Here is an 18,477-nt window from a genome sequence, read left to right on the forward strand (position 1 = left end):
CTTTATCGATTTCTGAGCTGATGTTGGGGGAAAGAGAGAGAGAGGGGGTCCATAGAATCATTATTGGTCATTGTTTGCTGAGGTCTGCTATGTAACCACAACATTTCTCGTCTGCCAAAATCGCATTGATTTCATGATGTAATATTTATGATATGTCTGCTAGTCTTCGTTGATTGAAATGATTCCATGACAATCTTTCTTTAGGTTTAAAGTATCGTCATTCGCGCAGCACTGGAATTAATTGATATTAAAATGTTTCATTTCTATGAAATGTTCGATTTCTCAGGACACAATGTTTTCATCGACGACAATTGGCAGAAAGAGAAAGCAACGAATTTTGTAACATTTGATATTCCAAACCTTAAAGAGACTGTACTATATAATTTAGCACCATACCTATTATCATGATCTTTATAATGTTTACACCTGTACTAATTAAGCACCTGGACTTGAGTTTAAAATACGACCTTCCTCCGTATTTGCTGCTAATATCGTCTTGTGTACGTATGGTCAACAAAGTTTACATGTTCTCCGTAAATTTATAAATTGTGTGTATGTAAATGATGCGAACAATGAGAGAATGCATCCACGTGTATTATGGTATTTACAAGCAGGAACCATCCATGCCTATATGCAAGAACACGTACTAACCCGGGTCCCCATGCCGACTGCATAAACAGCGAGCGGGGCGGTGTGCGAAACTCTCGCAGAAGCGTGTCAGCCTATAGAAATAGACGCACAATATGAAAGCGGATTATCTAATTCGGAACGCATACTTCAAACTCAGAGCACTACTTTCCGCTTCCTATAAATCGTGACACGACATAATATTTTTGAAGGCCAAATTAATGTCAAGAAGAGATGTTTAAAGCATGTATTTTAGAGTATAATGGGGAAAACGTAACAGTTGGGACATTGGGGTTGGACACGCCCATTACTCATACATGACGCATCCGGGATCCTGCGATCTTGCGTCTTTAATTGGTAACTTAGACTACTAACATCGTGGTTGTCAATGGTTGTGGTTATAGAACGTCAAACGAGGCACAAGTGAAAAGACGATCACAAACATTGTTTAAACATTGTGAAGCAAAGTCTACAAACATGATATTTTCTACTAATTTCAGTAGCAGTTTTAGGTATAATCCCAATCATTTCCTAATCACGGCTACAGCATGTTTGCATTTCCTTTGATCAAAAGATATTTCGTATTTTATTCTTCTTGATTGTAAGAATATCAACATGTAGTATTATTCATTCTGGTAATGACGAACTGTTGTGTTGGACTAACCCTGTAATACAATTGCGTTTTGAAAAAAAAAAATGGTTGATTATCTCCTGAGGAGGTTATCTCGCCGATTTTGTCGGCTCGCCCTTAGATATCCAATTAACTTAGATTGATATAGCTAGAATTGTAACGAGATAATTAAATCGTTTGATTTTGTTCATAATCAGGAGCGAGCGATGAAAGAGCAGGAGGTATGATGAATGTTTGATACACCAGCAATAAAAATTCTTTAGTCAGGTGATCAATAATTGTAGCGCGCTCTCCACACAAAAGCAAAGGGGCTCTGAATAGAAACCGAGCACAATGCAATATAATATTGTAGCTGCTATCAGATATACGGCTCGTGCATCACTGTCTAGAACTGAATTATCGTCTGCGTATTTGTCTTTTGGTATAATAGTATGTTTCCTGTCTGATTCATCTCATTCCGTTACCTTTATCGATTTATAAAATCAGCTGCACCTTGGTGATAAAATGTAATCATTTTTTTTAATCTGTTTTGTAAAGCAAAATCTATCAACAATAATTATGACTCTCATTCAGTATGCTTTCAGATTGTGGGATGAAAATTAGTCTGACTACTCTCTCTATTAATCGACACAAAAATTAGACGCACTAATTACAACGCTTTTTTCATAATGTGATTCAACTTACTCTATAGGCCATGTGTATTTCACATTAAAACCAATTGGCTTATTGCCTGCGTGTGATATAATGGTCAAAGCACGGGTATAGCTGAACGGGAATTAGCTGGTAGAGCAAAGGGACCTCGGTTGCGTTGTCATGACAATGGATCGCATCAGTCCAATTCCCGGGTGATTAAGCCTCGCTCGTGTTTTCCCCCTTTGAAGGTCATTTTTTACACATTTCAGAATCAATTTCAACAAAAGTGAGAACCCCGGTCGGGGCATGGTAGGCTTCTGCGCATACATTATGCAGTATATTGTATACATTGTCTTTTGGTTTCACAGAGAAATTGCTTAATCTGCCCGTTCCATCAAAGAATGATAGCAAAATTTAGGTATTGATAACAGCTGTACAAAAAAAAATGAGACAAAAGGTTCGATAGCATGAAAGTTTATTCAGTGTGCATTGCAATATAGAACGGTGGTGTAGGTTCATGTTGAGTCAGTTCTAAGAGGCGGGACTTTTAAATAAACATGAAACATTCATTTTTGATCGATTAGAATTTCTGAATAAATAGTCAATCAAGTCTCCTTTGTCTGTTTACGCAGCTTTCCCCTCAACTTCGTGAACGCGCCAGAAGTCATCCCACCAATATGGCTGCCCATTCCCCATCGATAGTTTGGCAGCTTACGCTCACTGTTCTCCTTCTCATGGTACACGAAGGTAAGATCTTTACAAATATCTTGAAAGTTTGTGCAATGGCTTTTATATGAATTCATTCAACACGGACACATTCTTTCCTGGAAAAGACAAAGAACAAACAAAAAAATAGTACGATTCTAATTGCATGTTGTTGTTGTTTTTGTTCAAAATTTCCCCTGTTATCGAGGAAGTGAAAAGGGGAAGTGTACCATAATTGCACGGCATTTTATGTTTCATTACCATGGATCTACAAGATTGTGATGTAGATTTGTAAACGAAACAAAATCACTTTAGCTTCCTCCCGACATTTCTAGTTCGTAGTATTTCAGCTGCGGGTATGATTATTGTACCATATATAATGTGCACGGCTATCAACTTCTATCTCACTTCTCCAATTTATGAAACTAAATATGATTTGGTTTTTGATGTTCCCAGGTGTCGGCCAGCAGCAGACGATTACCATCCAACCATCGAGTAGCACCGAATTCGTCGGCGATTCCGTCCTGCTCCTGTGTTCGATCACCGACAAGGAGGGCGCGGTCACTTGGGTCAAGGACGGCACCACGGCCATCTCGAGTGACCGGACGATCATCGATCCGACGCAGACGTCGAAATACCAGATCCTCGGCGACGACATCGCTGGCAGTTTCAATCTAAACATCCTCGACCTCACTGAGGACGACTCGGGCGACTATGTGTGCCGAGTTTCAGCAGCGGGAACGAGTACGGAGGTCGCGTCTGACACGGCCACTCTTATTGTCGAACGTGAGTTAGGGCTCGTGACATTCTATTTTGCTATATCAAAAGTTTTCATATCAAAAACTTTATGAAACAACAGACAGAAACACCATTGAAAACCATCTGTTATCTTATTCTAAAGTTCGTGAATTTTCTGGAACAGATGGTAATAATTGAAAGTAAAGCACAATAATGATATTTAGCAGACTATAATATTACTGTGTTTGTTCTTTTTTTTCGCTATGCAGCAATTCCTGTCCAAGCCTTTGTCACGGAGCCGACCAGTGCCCAGGCCACCACCGATAACTCGGCCGTCCTGCAGTGCGTCATCGAAAACAAGGAGGGTAATGTCGAGTGGGTCAAAGACGGTGTCGTCATCAGCAACAACACCCAGATCACAGACTCGTCGCTTATTCGGTACAGCATCACGGGCACTGCCGCCGACGGCGAGTATAACCTACAGGTGAGCAGCAATCTCACACTATAATGAGTATCGTGCCAGATAAGGCATGGGTTTAGATCATTATTTATGTTCTCCCCTTTAACACATTTACCTTATAACTCTTCTCGTAGACTGAATCTCTTCACGTATTATGGAAAACAGAGAATATAATATTTTTCCATTATTAAAGATTAATTTAACCAGCTAACATGTACGAAAGCTCCTTGAACACAGCTTAATGCAATAATGTTACGTATAATTATGGTTACGATTGCTTCACGTATAAGATTATTTTCATATTTCCATTTACAAAATTCCATAAAGTGATGGCATCGTAGGCAACAGTCTTCACTAGCATTCATAATTGAGCTTTAGGGGAAACGCTACTTGAAATATAGAGTAATCTGAATTTTTTTTTTTTCGTCTGTCTGTCCAACAACAGATTGTGACGGTAGAAATGTCGGACGCCGGCACCTACCGTTGCCAGGTTACCGCTGCCGGAAACAGCGCCGCAATCACATCCGGGGATGCCCTGCTTACGGTGCGCGATTCCAGCGAGGTGCAGAGTATCGTTGTTCCGCCTTCGGACAAGACGGCCACCGTTGGAACGTCCGTTACACTGGTCTGCTACGTGTCGGCGCTGTCCGGGTCGGTGCGCTGGTTGAAGGACGGCGTCCAGATCAGCGAGAATCGCGAACTCGTGAACGGAGATACAAGGTAAGGAAGGTTTTCTTGTGTTTAAAACAAAAGATGTCCCCTTTTTTCACTGGAACCTGGGATCGTTTACATAAATCTACTAACCCTTGGTACACTGACACAATTAATGTTTTCAAGAAAAGTAAGAAGATGTTTGGTTATGTCCTGTCCCTGTTTAGATGATACTAGGAGACATTTTCGTAATCATGGATTCAATCCAAGACATGAGGTTTCATCGTAATAAAACATTGAGGAAAACTTGTGTCAAAACTTATTAAAATTCCATCAGTCCTGGACTTTGTGCAGAGTGTTGTATTGAGGATGTTGATTACCATAGCAACATGCAATTGCTCATAAACTGATGTGTTCCTTTCCTCCTCCGCCCTCTCCACAGTGGTAGGATCTCTATCATCGGCAACGACGAGGACGGCGAGTATAACTTTTACATCAGCGAGGTCGAGGACGACGACCAGGCCTTGTATTTCTGCGTCCTGTCGGCTTCGGACACCGACTCGTCCGTGGCTTCGTCTCCAGCCACGCTTACCGTTTCGCGTAAGTCGAAATCGTGGTCGGGTAGAAGAGTTTGTTTAACATCCTTGTCGGAGAAGTGCAGCGACAAACATGGCTAATGATGTAGTAGTTTCTGGATCAGACCTAGCGATAATGTGATGGTACATGTATAGCAGTGAATAACGACGGGTAAAGACAAATGGGATGGGGATACATGTATCTCATAATATTGACAGAAAGCGAGGGAACGAGCCATGATCAGGACATATTTGATAGTTCGACTTGATATTTTACAACGAAACTCGAAGCAATTATTGAGATGTTGGAATATCTAAGCACACCATTATGTCAAAAAATGCAACAACACCTATTATGTTAAATGTCCATTCACCAGAGCGTTAAAACAACGAGTAGATTGGTATTTTCGATGTCTTTTTTCTTGGTGGTACAGCTGCCGAGGCCCCGAATTCTCTCTCGCCGACTTGCACCCTCACTCCGTCTGAGAACCTCAGCGAAAACGACGCCGTGACCCTGACCTGCGAGTCCACCGGCGGCACACCGCAACCAACGCTGCGGTGGTCGAACGACGTCGACGCCAATGCCGACTCGGGCAACCAGACACAGGACTCGTCGTCGGCCACGAACACGCTGTCGCTGATCCTCACCAAGGACCTAAGCGGAGTGGTCTACACCTGTCGCTCCACGCATCCCGCCTACTCCGAGCCGGTAGAGTGCTCCCTGTCGCCTTTAGATTTCCAAAGTAAGTTTGCACTTGTTTGCACTCTTGTGTCATCACAAATTGCTGAGCTATCGAACCACTTCCATCGCTTTAGTGGTCTTTGTCAAACGGCCATGTGCCAGTCTTACCTAAGAACGCTTACACAAATATGCAAAGTATGAATGTTTTCTCGAAGAAAATGTATGTACAGGGACATTGGGAAAATAATTTCGATAACCACTGATGGTGGTTTTGCCAACTAGAAAAAAAAAAGATACCACAGTACACTGCATTCTCTTCTTGCATCTTTCGACGACCATAGCAACAACCATCTGTTACATTACCCCTAACATTTCCTTCATTCTCCTTCAAACTCTCACAGTTATTGCAACCATCAACGTGACGCTTGACGTGAGTACCCTAACCATTGAGGAGGACAAGCAAGGAATGTTGGTGTGCTCGGCGGCCGGTGACCCGCCAGTCCTGGGCTACACGTGGTACTACAACGGCGCTGAGATCGTTACCACTGACGAAAGGTGAGAACAACAGAATTTTAATTCTTCCCACCATCAAATCACCTAAGAGAATTATACTGTAGCAATCACGAAATCCCTCTACATATCATGAATAAAAAACCGTTTGCAGTTGAAAGTATAATGTCTGAAATTATCATAACAATTCACTAATCATACGTTATACGGAGATGATTATTCTTTGCATGTATTACGTACTTAGCTATTCATAATACACTTCGTTAAAGTTGTTGAAACTGCAATCAGTTAAATGAACGATGAGATACCGGCACTTAGTGCTGTGTAAAGCATTTAATAATGATTAAAAAAAACCCCGGAACACGTGAGTAAGAAACGGCGTTTTTCATTCGCTCTCCACGCAGGTTTCTGATTTCAACAACCAATAGCAAGGACAGTTCTACCCTGACGATAGTGAGTGCAACTCTGAGTATGGACGAGTCCACCATCCAGTGCAGGGCACACAATCGTATCGATGAACGGACGGACAGTGTGCTGCTGAAGATCAAAGGTAAACTTCCTTCAACATCTGGAAGCATCATTTTACAATTCTCGACACGCAAAAATTGATCCAGAGGGCTGCACAGTGAAACATGATTATGATAATGAGAATCACCGTGACATTCACATCGTACGTTACATAAGATATAGATCCTTCCTTTCCCTTCGTTTTACATCAAAATTTAATGACTAATTTTATGACTAAAGGTATGATTAATATCTCTAGAGGGTACAGGTTGCTTACTCTCTGCATAAAGCAGTGTATGTGACGCACCTCGTATCTTTCAAAACAATCTGACAAATCGGGCCAACCGACACATGGTGGCGCCCTTGATAAACAGCGCCACCATACAGCCTAGTTAAAAAGAAATGCCTCATCTGTATCAATGCGATCATCACGTTTGTGAGTGTAGGTTTGTGTGATTGGAGACTAATCAGCATCTCTGCTCATGTCTTTGTATCTGCAGAGGACAACCTCACGACGTACGTTCTGGCTGCTCTGGGTCTCATTGCCACCATCATCTTCGTCGCCATCGTTGTCGGCTTCATCATCTGGGTCTGCTACAGGATGAAGAAGAAGAACCAGAAAGGTGAGGACAGTCAAGCACACATTCACCCAGCTTAGCTAATGATTGCCTTGAGACGTACCACATTCAAACGAAAACTGGCTCACCTGCTATATTTGTAGTTTTGCCTTTCATGAGAAAAAGTCACGTCATCTCTAGAAATGAGAGAGATAGAAATGAGAATGATAAGATAAATGATGTCTGAAATTAGGAAGAAGGGAAAATGGTGCAAAGCCTTTTATGTGTGCATCATTATTTTGATGTATGATCATATTTTAATATCAACATTGACAATAACGATTAAAACGGATCCTTTTCGTTCGAAGAGATTATGATAATAAATGCTGTGAAGTTGTGCCACAGGATGCATTTTGTAATGTGACGGGTTTCCTACTTTTCTTTCCCACCACAGTTTACCCCGACCACGAGGCACAGGGCGAAGCCAAGCGCATGCCGAACACGAACTACTTCATCGGGGCGACAAACATGGGTGGTACCATGATTCCCAACGGGACTGTGGTGAAGACTGAGAACGAGGAGACAAAGAAGAAGCACCGCAAACACAAGGACAGGAAACATAGGAAGCACCGCAAAGAGAAGAAGGACAAATCCAAGGTGCTGGACCACGATGCTTCACGGACGCCCAACCCGCTGAGCACGCGCGACGGAGACCACGAGGTGCTACCCACCATCACCGGCTACAAGAGGCCGGGGGCCAGCAGCCGCGACCCCGGAGTCTACCCGACCTACCCTGCAGGAATGTACCCCATCGACGGACACTCGCCGCTCCCGCACTACCAGGACGGGTATCCGGCCGGTGAGCCAAACGCGGGCAGGAGGTCGTCCGTGGAGAAGTCCGGCAGGAGAAGCTCGAAGGACGCCAAGATCTCGCTGTCGCCGGGAGAGTACCAGGCACGGGATGAGTACGAGAGGAAGTTGCGAGAGCTGCAGGGACTTCGATCCGACCTCGTCAACGCCGACGAAGAGAAGAAGAAAAAGAAGAAGCACAAGAAGCACAAGAAAGACGTAAGTTTTCTTTTCCTAGCAACAAACTTTAATTTTATAACTCTTTGCTCGAATATTTTCTTTAAATGTATCCAGAAATATTTGCACCCCTAAATAATAAACTTGTCAAAGTTATGAATGACTGACGTATCAGTTCCATGGTAACATTTCCAGTTTGTTAGGGCGAAAACACGATCAATTCACAGTTGCATATGAAGCCTGAAATGAATGCCAGTGAATTAAAGCGTTGAGTGGAATGAAATGTTCTCACCAGTTATCATACTTTTTATTATCATATATTACACATAATATACATTTTTCATTTATCACTCTTCATCATATGTGTATAGATAAGATGAATGAATGATTAATCGTTGGTTCTCCTTTTTCTGATCTTTTCCCCTCCACAGAAGTCAAAGAAGGAATCTTCGCGGTGAGAGACAAGCTTTCTTGGAAGATGAATGGACTATACTTCCTTGACAGTACTCTGAGCTGTGATTGGCTGTGAGTGAACCAACGTCTACCATGCGTATTCTTGCCATTCTATAATACCTTGGTACTTCTCGTGCTGCCGGAACTGTTTTCGCACCGACAAAGAGAAGTTATACCACACTCGACTGCAGAGTAATGGCCAGAGAAAGGAACGGCCGCGGAATAATCTGCACACATTGGCAAGACTTGGACAATGGGAAAAGTTGCAGTGGAAGGCACGCGAATCGTTGCTATTGTGACGTCGAAGCGGGAAACACTGAATGGAATTGTTTAATGAGAAATGTACACGATATGTGTAGCTAAACTAAACGACTGGTGTTACATCAATGCAACGAACATCTTGATGTGTGTGACATCACGATGTGAAATTATAGACGACTTATATGATATTCTTCATGTATTTCAGTCTGTTTGATTTGTGCAAACAAACAGTGATGATAACAACACAAGTCTTGGCACTTCTCATTTTGTACTATACTCATATTGATGGATGTGGACACCACTTTGTCTTTGATAATTCTCCAATCGATACACAGTATTACTGCAATGGTGGACAGAAAGGAACAACTGTTTCTATTGCGCATGTAAATGGTTTTGATGATACATATACAACTCATTTATCCCCAAAAGTTTGTGTGTTTTTCTTTGTATGATACTTTTTTTTATTTATATAAGTCAGAGTTTACGAGACCACAAAATAGCAATACCAAATTTTACGGTGTAAACAAAGTTTACCACTTTAATGAAAGACCCCCAGAGTTACGCAGAATCATAAAAGCATGTTTTGTTGGGGTGCGCAGATTCGTGAAACTGGATTAACAATGCTTCCTTTGTGACGTCACTAGAAGGTGACAATGACGTGTCCGGAATGGTGTCTTACAATGGTATATCTTTCTGCCTTCCAAAGTTTCAGCAGGAATTTAACCTTATCTCAATGATGTGCCAAAGCGGAGAAACATTGGCGAACAGAGCTTACCAGTGAGATAAATCAAAGATTTCTATCAACTATAGCTTTACGACGAATATTCTTTAAGGGAATGAACGGCGGTTCATTAACATGCAAAGTGTACAATAACAATAACAATTGTGAACAATTGGCTGTACTAGATATGTCTGTGAAATAAATTTATGAACTGTTAGTCATGATCAAATGAAAATATTCTTCTTACATTTTCCTTTGTTAGTGTCATCGCAGGAGACCCATGAGATGATTTAAGCAGTTACACACACGCACACACACACACACACACACACACACTCACAGACAGACAGACAGACACAAACACACACACATTATATATATATATATACATATATATATACATATATATATACATATGCATATATATATATATATATATATACATATACATATATATACATATATATTATATACATATATATATATATATATATATATATATTCTTTTCGTCGCAAGGATAAAGCGTTTTATACATGTATATGACATTTTAGATTTTTATGATATATATACATAATGTATATATATATATATATATGTACAATATACATATATCATATATATGTAAACATATATATAGGCTTATATATGTATATTATAGATATATATTTGATTATTTTGATTAATACCATCTTCAAAATAGAATTTGCCATTGACTTGATAAAGCCCTATGGGTGAAAATTCGTTAAAACAACCGTACGTCTTCCACCGAGTTTCATTAATTACTTCTGTTGCGAACCAATGTCTTCTTAGACTCCGAGCAGAAACCCTTTGCTGTTATTCATATATATAATATAATGTATACACATTACATTATGTATATATATATGAAGGGTTTGTTTGCAAAAACCGATAAGTCCATTTTTGAAGATTTTGAAGTACGATCTCTGTCATAAAGTGCAAAATAATACCTTTTAAATGATATATTGGTCACTGCATATAAAGGTATATTTTTCAAGTTATGGTCAAAAGAAGCAAACATTTTCTTATTATTCTCCTTATTTTTCTTGAACTTTAATCGCAAATATCTCCATTTGGCAAATATGGACTTATCGGTTTTTGCAGACAAACTCTTCATATATATGTATATATATATATATATATATACATATATATATATATATATATCTATATATGATGCTAAATGCAGTATACTCCCTTAAACCTTCAACGTACACATACATTAAATTCTATTCTGGTGTATTTTTAATGCTTAGATAATCTGAGAGTAACATGAATAATATGAACATTCGACTTTTTAGATGAAACTGAAAGTCACAATGCGCCTTGGAATAATAATAGTACATGTACCAAATAAAGAGAGGGCGCATTCTAATATTTAGCATTCGTACTCAAGACCCGTTGCAGCGGGTATACGAGTGAACATGCAATAGTGTGCGGCCTAAATTTGTGAAAAGATAATTCGTGAGCCATTGCATATCTACGTTCATGCCCTGTACCTGGAAAGAAGCTCCTTGACTTGTTGATGATTGTTTGGGGTTCTTTCATGTGTCAGTTATCGAAGGCTTCTATGTCCTTGTATAATGCAACATTCGATAGGTACGTTTTTACATGTGCTCTTCGTTGTGTCTAAATATAGCGCGACTGTATGTTGTGTTTGGTTTCTGATTATTATGGTGCTTTTGCGGTTGTTTGAATCTTTGTCTGAAGTTTGTCGTTTGTAGATAGCCAGGGGACATTGTTTGCATGTGAGGCTGTACACTACGTTCTTACTGTTGCAATCCCCTGACGTCGAACGGAGGATGCATGTGGCCGAATCCGATTTTGATTTCTGTATCTGTTACTGGATGGTCGCATATCTGACATCTGTTTTTCCCATATATTTGGTTGCCAGTCACTGCCAGTAGGTATGGTCGGTTTGTGGACTTGTGATCGCGTTTGCTGACTTTGAGATACGGCGATTGTCTTTGGGCATGCAGAGAATGTAGGCCTGCTGCTACCTCGGGGCCAAGTGATGGAACTTGTTTAAAGGGGCATTTCAGATGATTTTCATAATTTCACATCATGTAGTACATAAATCGACAAGCCTAAGTATAGATTTGTGGAATTTATTGTGGTCCTCGAACAGAGAAACCAGTATTCTGAAAAATCTTAAACAAATTACACTGAACAGTGTTGATGACAGCAGCCTCATATATTTCAGAAATGTAGCAGTGTACTTCCATTACAATACCACTTTTTTAACAATTTCACCTGTGTAGAATCTATGCACGCCTTCTTCTTTTGTTCTGCATTCTTGAGCCCCAGCTCATGCATTCTTATGGTGAGGCTGCCATGTCATCATCCTTGTTCATTGCAATGTTATAAATTTTGAAAACATTCTTATTCCTCATCCCAATCACTATAAATTCTGAAACTCCGTCTTCGGTATAACTAATTTATAGTTGTTCAAATGTAAAAGTCTGAAAATCGTCTGGAGGTCTCCTTTAAGTGTCGGCCATACCTTCCAAACCTCTTTAACGAATTGATGTGTCGTTTGATAGTATGTCGTTACAAAAACCTTTGTCTTTGGGTCTGTGGTCTTCACGATTTCGTAAATGATGAGCGTCTTTTTGCTATCACGCAGTCCCTACCTGCTTGTACGATGTCTAAGGGTACCCCGCTGCAACAAAATTGTCCCAGCTTCAAAGACGCATCCAGAAATTCCTTGTGATCAGAAATGATTCGTATTGAGCGGAGCATTTGACTATACACATCAGATTTACTGTGGACACCTCTAGATCAAAGGTACACTTTCTTGATGTGACTATCCGCAAACAAGGAGGAGAGCAATGAACACGTCTGTTTACCACAAACCAAAAGACAATCAGACGTACCTTTAAAAGCACAACAGCTTCCATCATAATCACATTAAAGGTATACTGTTTGCCATTTGGGAGCAGTGATTTCAAAAATGTTCGAGTTATCATTTTGATGCATAATATGTGTAGGTCAGTTGTATCACAAAACATCCTACCATACAAACATTCCGCAATAAAACCTATAATATGAGGAGATATCACCATTTTTCTCAATATAACATAACTGTAGACGGTTTATTCTAGAAACAATTTCACGATAGCTACTGTTCACATAATGAATATTTAACAATACTTAACATTGATTATACTGATTGACATTTTTACAGTGGTTGTTTCTATTCCTAACTCACATTTTAGAACTATTTTGAAGCACTAAAGCTGTGTTTCTGTTTCATCTGCAGTGGTAAATAACGTCTTCAAGAGGTCACACGTATAGTTAAAGGAGACCTTCAGATGACTTTTAGACATTTACATTTGAACAACTATAAATCATAATTGCTGAGAAACAGAGTTTCGGAATTTATATTGATTGGGATAAGAAACAAGAGTGTTTGCAAAATTTATAGCAAATTGCAATGAACAAGGATGATGACATGGCAGCCTCACCTTAAGAATGCATGAGTTTGAGAACAAAAGAAGAAGACATGCATAGATTCTACACAGGTGAACTTGTTAATCAAGTGGTATTGTAATAGAAGTACGCTGCTACATTTCTAAAATATACGACAAGGTTGTACGAGGCTTCTATGTCATCAACATTGTTCAGTGTAAGTTGTTTAAGACTTTTTCAGTGTATTGGTTTCTCTGCTCAAGGACCACAATAAATTTCACAAATCTATACATGGAGCTGTCGATTTATGTACTACATGACGTGAAATTTTGAGAATCGTCTGGAATTCCCCTTTAAATGTATGTGCAGTCTATGGCCAGTGTTATATTATGTTCTGTCTTTTGTTGTCGTTTGTCAGGATCTATCATCTGATCAGGCCATTTGTTAAAATATAAGTTGCTAGCGGAAGGGTTTCCACAGATATATTCAAACTGATTTTCGTAATACGACAAAGAGGAGGGCACATCCACGAAATTAATAAGTTAGTTTCGATCAAAATATTTGGTCTTGATTCATGGAGGTACTTCTGAGCTACTCACTTCTTATAAATTGGACTATGTTATCTGAGTGTACTTATAAATGTGATTCATACTAATTCGAGTTTGAATTAGTATAAACACGATTACAAACAATAGTATAGGACACGGAAATAATCATTCGAGGTTTGTTGACAAAGATTTCAGTTTCAACACAAAACAAAAATGTACAATTTATTCAAAGTATGTACAACAAAATGTCCAACTCTTACAAATCAAACTACAATTCGGATAAGCCTGCAAACTTGCAATTTAGTATGGTATTAGTGAGTTGAGGAAATTATTCTTACCAGTGAGAAAGAATCCTAAAATTGATAACCAAGTTGATTATTACCCTAAAAGGTAAAATCTTTTCACGCGTCTAAAAGTAAAAAAAAAAAAAAAAAAAAGGGGGGGGGGGGATTCTGTTATCTATGTGGACTTCACGAAACTTTCCAGCATTTCGTATAGATTAATCAGAGCATTCCAGCGCCTATTAGATATGAGTGCTCTTTTCAAGCTTTCGGCGTCTAATAACACAACACATTCCTCAGAGCTTTCTAGCGTCTATTATTATCAGAGTTAATAGTCTTCAAGAAACTTTCCTGTGTCTACGTTCGAGAAGTTAGAGCCTCTTTCAATATAATGGACATATTATGGTAAAGTAGAGGAGGATAATATGTTATCTCTGTTGGGATATTTTCATCATTTCCCATCCTAGTTATGGTAATTCATCTAAATGCGTACATTTATGGCACTTTGTCATCTGGTCAGTCTGAATTGTTCCTATTAGCAGGCTCGTCATGTGCGTGGAGATCTGAAAACTTGCTATAGTGTGCTACGAAGAAAACGTTAGCAAGGATCCCGAGTTGCGTGCCTTTTCTACCCCACTTAGTCCTATAAGACACTTCACGATATACGTAAAGTCCGACCTCTTCAGAATCTATCCGGACACATCGGGACCGGCGCTCATCCAGATAAGGGATTTGCCCGGATATGGGAGACGCAATGTTTAATACACTCAGCACCCTACCCTTTGGTAGCAATTCATTTAACCTATCTGCCTATTGCATGTAGCGTACAATGTGGTGATTTGGGAGCAGTGAATGTCTGGATGCATTTTATTCAGATGAAAATTAGATGTGGATTCATGCTAATTATGTTGGGGTTTATATATCTGATCCATATGGGTTTGTGTAAGGAGTTCATTTGAGTTTGAAATCCCCCCTTTCCACGTAATTATCAGATTGGAAAAAAAAAGGTACGCGGAGATTGTATCCGGATAATAGACAGATCTGGATAAAGGGAGGCCGGATAGGAGAGGTCGGAATGTATTTACATTTCGTAAGCGTTCTAAAGACACTCAGCACATGTATAGACCTATATACATTAAACGCTGTTGGGGCGACAGAGCCTCGTGAGTAAAAAAAAAAAGTCAAACTGATGAATGGAAAAACATGGCAGCCAGATAACTACATTATAAGAAACGGGAAACCTCTCCCTTCACACGCCCTAGTAGTTTCATTTTGGAGGTAAGACAGCTTGGATTCGAACAGGACACAACTTTACTGATTATCTGACAATTAATAAAAAAATTATTTTCACCTAAATTTCAGATACTAGATTCTTGTCACCCCAGCAACGATAAACGACATCAGACTGTGTTGTGTTCGCATATCACCACGACTTCATTTTCATTTCATCTTTTAGTCTTAAAGCAAAAGACTCATTAGCTTCTATTTGTTCATTTGAAATGACGTTAGCAGTACGCTCTAACAACCCAGCTGAAGAAGAACTTCGACATCGGGATCTTATTTCTATTTTTCCAGAACACTGGTATCTTGCATTAACAGAACGTATGAAACTTCCATCGTCCAGTTGATCCATGCCATGTCAAAAGTCCAATGGATCTAACCTCTAACGGGTTTGGATCCAACCAAGTGAAGAATGGCTCCGCGTTGCCATGGCGACCGAGTGAAAAGTCCCCTGAGGTAAAGTTGAGCCAGAAGCGATCGTACACTGAAGTCCCAGACAGCCTGTTGTCGCTGGACAGGGGCTTCTTCTTCATATTCCTACTACGACGGAAAATCTTTGTCGCTGAGTTAGAGTCTCCACCAATAACTGCTCGAAAACAGATATATTTAGCATAAATCAAAGTGAATACATAATAATATGATTCATAAATGTACTAATTTTAGAAATGTATCGAAGCATATACATATAGGCCTACGTATGATTCTGTATCATGCATACTCCGTGATGTATTACAAATTTTTATAGTGAGGTTTTATTTCTATTTTTGTGTTTTTATCTCTGGACAGGGACTTCCTCTTCACTTCCGTACTACGATCATGAATGCGACGGAAAATCTTTGTCACTGTGTTAACGTCTCCACCAATAACTGCTCGAAAACGGATAGATTTAGCATAAATCAAGATAAATGCATGTATAGATATAATACATAGATGTGTTAACTTTAGAAATGTATCAGAGCCTATGCAATGCAAAATGATTTTGTATCATGCATACTCCGCGATGTATTACAAGTTTTGATAGTGAGGTTTCATTTCTATTTTTGTGGAAAAGGCTGAACCAAACACTAAACACAAAATAAAGAGAAATTATCACCACAATTATTATTCTGCTGGCACCAGCAACATATACACTTCAGCTTTCAATGACTCAAAATGCCAGTACAAAGGAACTGTAAAATCAGTGAAATCATAAGGTACGACAACGGTTTCTATGTAAAATCCTTCGGTCTTCTTACTGTCTACAGAACGATGCAAAATGAGGTCACGTGTCACGATGCTAATAATGCCATCATGTTGCATGGACCATTTCTAATTTTTGAATACGAAATACTATGTAGGAAATTTATGATCACGACATATGAATAAGAAAGTTGTACTGACATTAGGAACAATAATGGTAATAATGATAATGATAATAGTAATAATAGCAGTAATAATAAAAATAGTAACAACCATAATAATGAAAATAACAGTACTCATAGCGCATTCATTATTTTTTTTTTGTTAATACAATACTTATGTATACTATATTTCGCGTTGATAAGAAGTCGATTTATGAGTGTTATATAGATTGCAAAAAAGGAATATAGGTATTAAGAGGGAAACAATTGAGAACTCTGCAAAGTACAATCTCTTGATTTGTTGTCCTCGCTCAACTGCTCTAACCTCAATTTGCTCGAAGATGCTACCAATGTCTCACCTACCCTTGATATGTTATCAATGACTCTCAGACATGAAAGACTCGATTTAAGGGAAGTTTTAGATATTTGGGAATGACAAGATATTAAAATATTCGACGTACGTGCCATATTTCTCGTATGTATGACGCGTTCAACTTATTTTCGGTGTGATTGCACATCATGGCATAACGCTATTTTGTTGAACCATCATTAATATTCGGTTTTTGATGGGTTTTCCTCGGGATTCGAACGCGAGACCCCCGATTACAAGACCGATGCTCTACCGACTGAGCTATTGAAAGCCCTAAAACGGTGTTCGTCCGAAACCCTGAACTCTCTTTGCTCGTGTAGTCAGAAGCTATAGTGTGTGTATGTGTGCCACACACACACACACACACACACACACACACACACACACACACACACACACACATTAACCTGACATAAACCCAGAGGAGGTAAATCAACTTCGGAATAAATGCGAGGGTTCTCCGAAGCGATGCAGCATTTTGTAGTAAAATTTTCACTATCTATTATTTGTTTCTGGTCAGTTTTCCCTTTGTTGTTTAAATGTATATATACATTGTATATATATATATATATATATATATATATATATACATATTTATTTATACATACATATATATTACATACATCTCTTTTATACATATATAAATATACGAAAAATATAAACTGAAACCAAGTTCATGCTGTAATCACCAACGGTTTATTTTGCATACTAATTTTTGAGCACTTCGCTCTTTCTCAAGTGTTCTTGATCCCCAGAGAACAATAACAATTAAGTCATAATACGGTGTTGCATCCGCTTTACCAAGGATGCACGCTTTAACGAATAGATGCTTGGTTTCAGTTATATATATATACAAATATAACTTGCTCGAAGTTCGATTTATGAGGACAACAATATAAGGAATATATAAAGGGAATTCCACAAAAATTCACTTTTTCTAGTGTAATAAAAGATTACTTAACTAATAGCTTTCAGAAAGCAGAGGGGGAGGGGGTATTGCTATAACCCTTAACACAAGCTATGTCAAAGTCAAGTTGATTGAATGTGCAATTTTCATGAAAAATGATTTTTTTTGGAACTCCGTTTATATTTTCTCTATATTGTTGTCCACAAATAACGCCATAACCTTTGATAGTCACCTTATCCAGCAGTTCCAACACCAAAACTTTGAAAATTCATAACTTTTGCATCGATTGTTCGATTTTCCTCAAACATTCACTGATGTGTTCTACTGATGTTGCTGCTTTCATTCAATTCACATTCTTCTTTGGGTCTTGGTTTCCTTTAAATACCGTACCTCCAGTTGACATTTTGATCGTGTATATTGAAAGATCATGAAGACAAAAGTATTTCCAGTGAATATATGGATTTTGATAATGTGAATTATATTCTCCTGAATGATTCAAATGATTTGATGAATAACATTAATTTGTTCAGAAAACAACGTTTGTCAATGGTGCTTTTTAATTTAAAAGTGTGAAGAAAAACTT

The 18,477-nt window shown here is 38.9% G+C and overlaps 1 protein-coding gene across 1 annotated transcript in view; it reads left to right on the forward strand.

Moving 5' to 3' along the window:
* Positions 1–2,568: 2,568 nt before the first annotated feature.
* LOC139738311 (uncharacterized) overlaps positions 2,569–18,477 on the forward strand; it is a 68,240-nt gene continuing 52,331 nt past the window's right edge. The window contains exons 1-10 of the mRNA XM_071648952.1: positions 2,569–2,638; positions 3,053–3,382; positions 3,604–3,818; positions 4,240–4,514; positions 4,888–5,045; positions 5,455–5,763; positions 6,104–6,257; positions 6,617–6,762; positions 7,220–7,342; positions 7,731–8,344. Coding sequence (XP_071505053.1) covers positions 2,569–2,638; positions 3,053–3,382; positions 3,604–3,818; positions 4,240–4,514; positions 4,888–5,045; positions 5,455–5,763; positions 6,104–6,257; positions 6,617–6,762; positions 7,220–7,342; positions 7,731–8,344 — 2,394 coding nt within the window. The remainder of the gene's footprint in view (positions 2,639–3,052; positions 3,383–3,603; positions 3,819–4,239; positions 4,515–4,887; positions 5,046–5,454; positions 5,764–6,103; positions 6,258–6,616; positions 6,763–7,219; positions 7,343–7,730; positions 8,345–18,477) is intronic.

The sequence above is a fragment of the Diadema antillarum genome, unplaced genomic scaffold (genome assembly GCF_040938485.1).
Source record: "Diadema antillarum isolate AM-2024a unplaced genomic scaffold, OU_Dant_1.0 seq00000735_RagTag, whole genome shotgun sequence".
Lineage (NCBI taxonomy): Eukaryota > Metazoa > Echinodermata > Echinoidea > Diadematoida > Diadematidae > Diadema > Diadema antillarum.